General features: G+C 41.8%; 1 protein-coding gene across 3 annotated transcripts; it reads left to right on the plus strand.

The window, feature by feature from the left end:
• Positions 1 to 626: 626 nt before the first annotated feature.
• ZBTB18 (zinc finger and BTB domain containing 18) lies at positions 627 to 5,521 on the plus strand. 3 transcript variants are annotated; one of them, XM_010079007.1, is made up of 2 exons: positions 627 to 815; positions 2,892 to 5,521. In XM_010079007.1, the coding sequence occupies exons 1-2, from the start codon at positions 803 to 805 to the stop codon at positions 4,472 to 4,474; spliced, it is 1,596 nt and encodes a 531-aa protein (XP_010077309.1). In that variant the 5' UTR covers positions 627 to 802; the 3' UTR covers positions 4,475 to 5,521. The 3 variants fall into 3 exon arrangements, with proteins under 3 accessions (XP_010077309.1, XP_010077311.1, XP_010077310.1); XM_010079009.1 differs by having other exon boundaries at positions 641 to 798; XM_010079008.1 differs by having other exon boundaries at positions 643 to 680.
• Positions 5,522 to 5,540: the final 19 nt, after the last annotated feature.

The following is a 5,540-nucleotide window of genomic DNA, read 5'->3' on the forward strand; positions in this document are numbered from 1 at the left end:
GCTGGGGGCGGCCTCCCGGTGCCACAGCGCTCGAATAAATGCCAGCCCCGAGCCCCCCCGGGGGGGAGAGCGGTTTCAGAGTGAGGCTGAAGGCTGGAGGGGCGGCCCGGGCAGTTCGGTGCTGGGCTGTTCGGAATGGGCTGGAGTTGCAGCGTTTCGGTGTCGCTTACCCTGTCTAAACGCGGAAAGTGAAAGGAGGAGCGGGGAGCTGGGAGTTGAGTAAAGAGGTTCGGTTAATTTCTTCTTTTAGCTGAACCTCTGGGCTCAATGAAACCGAATCGGGCTGGATTTCTCGGGTAACCCCGCGGCTGGGGTGTGCTGTCAGTATATGAAGCCGTCCTGCAACTTAAGGCAGAAGTGTTGCTATGCTGCAAATACAGTAGAGCCCCATATGTTTAGGATTTTCTTTTTTTTTTTTTTTTTCCCCTCCCTGTTAGAAAGTTTGAAAAAAAGAGACTTTGAAGTATTTTGTTTATACTAACAGAAGAGAAAAGTTCTCCTAAGAAAAAGCTGGTGGCAGGAGTGTAGAGGAGTAGCATATGGCATTAAAAGGAGCACAGCTGGAGGTAGCATTTCCATCTGAACATGATGTCAGAGCAGCTGACAGCCTGCCATCCCTCAGCCTTTTATTCTAACACACAGACAGGGAGTTAGTGTGTGCAGATCTGTGTGTGGAGAAGGTATCTCATTCCTCTCTAACATCATCTCCACTTTGCATCTGTCTCTCCTAGTCTGCTTTTTTTCCACCGATCTAACAGACCTGGAGCCAGCAAGACTCAGAGGAAAGGACTTAATCAGGTTTATGTGTACTAAAGGTAGGAGTAGCAATAGATTAGATACAGCATATTTCTGTTTTGGTGTGTTGTTTATTGAATTTCAGAAAAAAAATCACATTACTTTTCTAACCAAGTTTAGGGGTAATATGTGAAATTGAGTATTAAATAGATAAGTGGACTTAGTCAAAAGGCTTGGGCTACAGTTGGAGAGTATCAGTTCTTGGGCACATTGTTAGCATTAACTTTAATGCATATTGTGAAAATGTCTTGGCTTGGAAGAAGGAGAGAGCAAGTTCATTCTTCATTTCTGAGACCAAAACTGCAATGGATTTAGGGGCAAGTCTAAAGAGAGTTCTGCTTTAGGGTCTTGTATTGCATCTTTTAAATTACTTTACGGGGGTTTTAGTGAAATATACAAAAGTGTGCTTTTTAAAAAGGATGGTTCTGGCTAAAATGTGTTTGTGGGGAAGTCTTTCATTAAACTTCACGGTTAAATATCCAGCAGCTCAGAACCGTAGTAGCATACAGCTGTAGTGCTTCTGAAAGATAGAAATCAGTTATGTGTTTAAAAACTTTTGTACCCGGGAGAACGGCTTGACTGGTTTCCTCTTTTCTCTCTCGCGTGTAGCATTTGAAATCCTTTATTTCAGCATAACAATAATTATTTGAAGGAGTTTTTGTATTTGCGACTAATTTAGAACTTGTAGATTTGAGCTGCCTGAATTGGCCAGACAGCTGTAATCGCACTCCTCTATTCTTAATCTCTTTATCTGGGCAGCAGCTGCCATATGGCCACAGTCAGCTGGATCAGATGTTTATAAGCTTCCTTCTTCGTCCCTCTCTGTCCTTTCAGCCTCCTAATTTGATCACAGCTACCTTGTGAGCTGCCCTCCAATCTTTATTTTTAGCCCTCTTAAGGATTAGGATTGATGTTGGCTGTGGGGCACTTAAAGTGATTGTATTGTAAATCTTCATGCTTTACTCTAGCAATGGTATTTTACAGACTGTAGTAGGGGTTGTGTTGTAAGTTTTACATCTTGGTTTGCAAGGGATGAGGATTTTTCAATCATATCTGCCAGCCTAGAGAGCCACGATCTGCTTAGATGGTTTGGGAGAACATTGCTATCAATCACAGAAGAATAGATTAAGACAGGTTTTTGAGAGATTTTACTTTCGAGTTGAGTTTTGACTTCTCCACTTGTCTGAAGTTTATTTTTTCTTTATCATCAAGGAAGGTGAATAGAAAAATACTTGGGTAAGAACAGTATATGGGATACTCATTTTAAATATACACACATGCACACATGTTCACATTGAATGACTTTTTTTTTTTTAAGTTTGGTACTGCAGACTCTGGCTGGTGTGGGAGGGGAGGGAGATTTCTGTCCTTCTGCACAGGGGAAGCGGTGCTTGCTGGCGTTTTGGTTGTTAGTTTTCTTTTGTAAATTCTGCATGTTGGCAAAAAATGTTGATGTTCTATTGTACAGTATGGAGAAGGTTTAAAACCTGAAACGGTGCTTGCTAGAAGAAGAAAACCACATAAACTACATTTATAAAAACCTTGATTTTGGTGTTGATAAAAATTATTCACCCATGTCAATTTATATACTTTATGAATGTTAGACCTTCAGATCTGGGTATATTAGCATTTCTTTGTGCGTGAACCTCTCCTCTTCCTACAATTTGACTTTAAAAAGAAGGTTGATGATCTGATTTTTTTTTTCTTCCCCCTCTGTGATCTCTCAAACTTAGTGTTTAAAAAAATATATTTTATTTTTGGGGTCTGCTCTCCTAGGGATGCAATCTGGAGGAAGTTTCCTAAAAAAAATAACTGTTGAACAGATTTTATGAACAGCAGTAATACTTTAAAAAAAATACAGATGTACCTATGCGCTTAGTAGAGCGGCTTATGTACCACTGAAAGGAAATCATAACTTCAGGGGTTGATTGGGAAAAGGGTTGCGATCGTACACACGTGTTAAATAATCTTTGCATGGTGTCAGTGACAGAATTCTGGCAATATAAATACGAGGTTTTTTAGAGTGGAATAACTTGGATTCGTAAGTTCTGTGATTCCGACCTCCATTTAATTTTTAAAAATCTCATTGCTTGTAGGTTATGAAGACAGTATGGAGTTTCCTGACCACAGTAGACATTTGCTACAGTGTCTGAGTGAGCAGAGACATCAGGGTTTTCTTTGTGATTGCACTGTTCTGGTAGGAGATGCCCAGTTCCGAGCGCACAGAGCTGTACTGGCTTCATGCAGCATGTATTTCCACCTCTTTTACAAGGACCAGCTGGACAAAAGGGACATTGTTCATCTGAACAGCGACATTGTTACAGCCCCAGCTTTCGCTCTCCTGCTTGAATTCATGTACGAAGGAAAGCTCCAGTTCAAAGACTTGCCCATTGAAGACGTGCTAGCAGCTGCCAGTTATCTCCACATGTATGACATTGTCAAAGTCTGCAAAAAGAAGCTGAAAGAGAAGGCAACCACGGAGGCAGACAGTACAAAAAAGGAGGAAGACGCCTCAAGTTGTTCAGACAAAGTGGAGAGCCTCTCCGACGGCAGCAGCCACATGCCAGGAGACTTGCCCAGTGATGAAGACGACGGAGAAGATGAAAAATTGAACATCCTGCCTAGTAAAAGGGACTTGGCTGCCGAGCCTGGGAACATGTGGATGAGATTGCCCTCAGACTCAGCAGGCATTCCCCAGACTGGCGGAGAGGCAGAGACGCACGCAGCAGCAGCTGGAAAAACAGTAGCCAGCCCCTGCAGCTCAACAGAGTCTTTGTCCCAGAGGTCTGTCACCTCCGTGAGGGATTCAGCAGATGTTGACTGCGTGCTGGACCTGTCTGTCAAGTCCAGCCTTTCGGGAGTTGAAAATTTGAACAGTTCTTATTTCTCTTCGCAGGACATGCTTAGAAGCAGCCTGGTTCAGGTGAAGGTGGAGAAAGAGGCTTCCTGTGATGAGAGTGATGTTGGCACTAATGACTATGATATGGAACATAGCACTGTGAAAGAAAGTGTGAGCACTAATAACAGGGTACAGTACGAGCCGGCCCACCTGGCTCCGATGAGGGAAGATTCGGTCTTGAGGGAGCTAGATAGAGAGGACAAGGCAAGCGATGATGAAATGATAACTCCAGAGAACGAGAGAGTCCAGGTGGAAGGAAACATGGACAGCAGCTTGCTCCCTTACGTGTCAAACATACTTAGCCCCGCTGGCCAAATTTTCATGTGTCCTCTCTGCAACAAGGTCTTTCCTAGCCCCCACATCCTGCAGATCCATTTAAGCACGCACTTTCGAGAGCAGGACGGGATCCGCAGCAAGCCTGCTACCGACGTCAATGTCCCGACCTGCTCGTTGTGTGGTAAGACTTTTTCTTGCATGTACACCTTGAAACGTCATGAGAGGACTCATTCAGGTGAAAAGCCCTACACTTGCACCCAGTGTGGGAAGAGCTTCCAGTACTCCCACAACCTGAGCCGCCACGCAGTGGTTCACACGCGGGAGAAGCCTCACGCTTGTAAGTGGTGTGAACGCAGGTTCACGCAGTCCGGAGACCTTTACAGACACATTCGGAAGTTTCACTGTGAGTTGGTGAACTCATTGTCTGTCAAAAGTGAAGCACTGAGCTTACCTACTGTCAGAGACTGGACCTTAGAAGATAGCTCACAAGAACTTTGGAAATAAAATTTTTATATATATAAATAATATATATATAAATCTATATAGTTGTGGTACAGTCTAAAAGCAATCTTGTTTCCTTGAACTGAAAGTTTGGCTATTAGCTTGTTTTTGCACTTTAAGGCAGCATGAATATTTCACTAATTTAGCACTCCAATAAAAATGAACTGTAGAGGTAATCCGACAAAGTAACAAATTACAATTTTCCCCCTTTTCGGAATAGAAGCCAGCAAATACTTTACTTCTAAGGAATCTTCAATTCAAAAATTTGGATGTGGCTTTATTCTCCCCAAAACACTGCGTTCTTTTAAGCTCTCAATCTTTTTCCTCTTAAAATCTGAATGTAGAAATCCTCTCCCAATTTTGTCAGTTCCTTTACATTTCTATAATTGCATGAGTCCTTTCTAGCTGTTGGAAACCTGAATGCTTTTAGACCCAAATGGAAAATTTCTGAAATGCTGGATTATCTATTTTTAAACAAGCGGTTGACTTAAAACTTATTATGGCAACCTCTGGATTTCTGACAGTTCCCACTGGAAAAAAAAAACAAAAACAAAAACACAACAACACAAAACCATAAAACAAAAACCCTGAGAGTACACTGGGATCACTGGGACTCTGTCTTACGTGAAGGTTTGCTTGGGATGAAAAAGGATATTGCAGCTTCAGCAGTGATGAACTGTGTGTTTAAAAAATGTGAATTACTGTTATTGTATACTGTAATTGATTACATGGGCCGGGGGGAGGTATCAAAGAACTTGGCAGGTTGTGTTGATGCTCTTAGTTGAGTCTTGAAAAGTAAATATTAACGCTACAGAAATGCATGAGTTTCAGTATATTTTTGTCTTTGTTTGCATTGTATAACTTTAATGAGTGAGTTGAAAATTATTTAATTTCCTTAGGAAAAAAACCCAACACCGCTGAAAATGCCGGTGTTACGAAGAAGAGAAATGCACTGTTTTTATTTTATCTAATTTAAATTTACTTTCCCACTGTCTTTAAGTTGAGAAGAACTTAAGCTACCAGTCGCCGATTTAGCTACGTTAACAAGGAGAAAAAAAAAAAAAAAAAA

Source organism: Pterocles gutturalis, unplaced genomic scaffold (genome assembly GCF_000699245.1).
Source record: "Pterocles gutturalis isolate BGI_N339 unplaced genomic scaffold, ASM69924v1 scaffold27598, whole genome shotgun sequence".
Classification (NCBI taxonomy): domain Eukaryota; kingdom Metazoa; phylum Chordata; class Aves; order Pterocliformes; family Pteroclidae; genus Pterocles; species Pterocles gutturalis.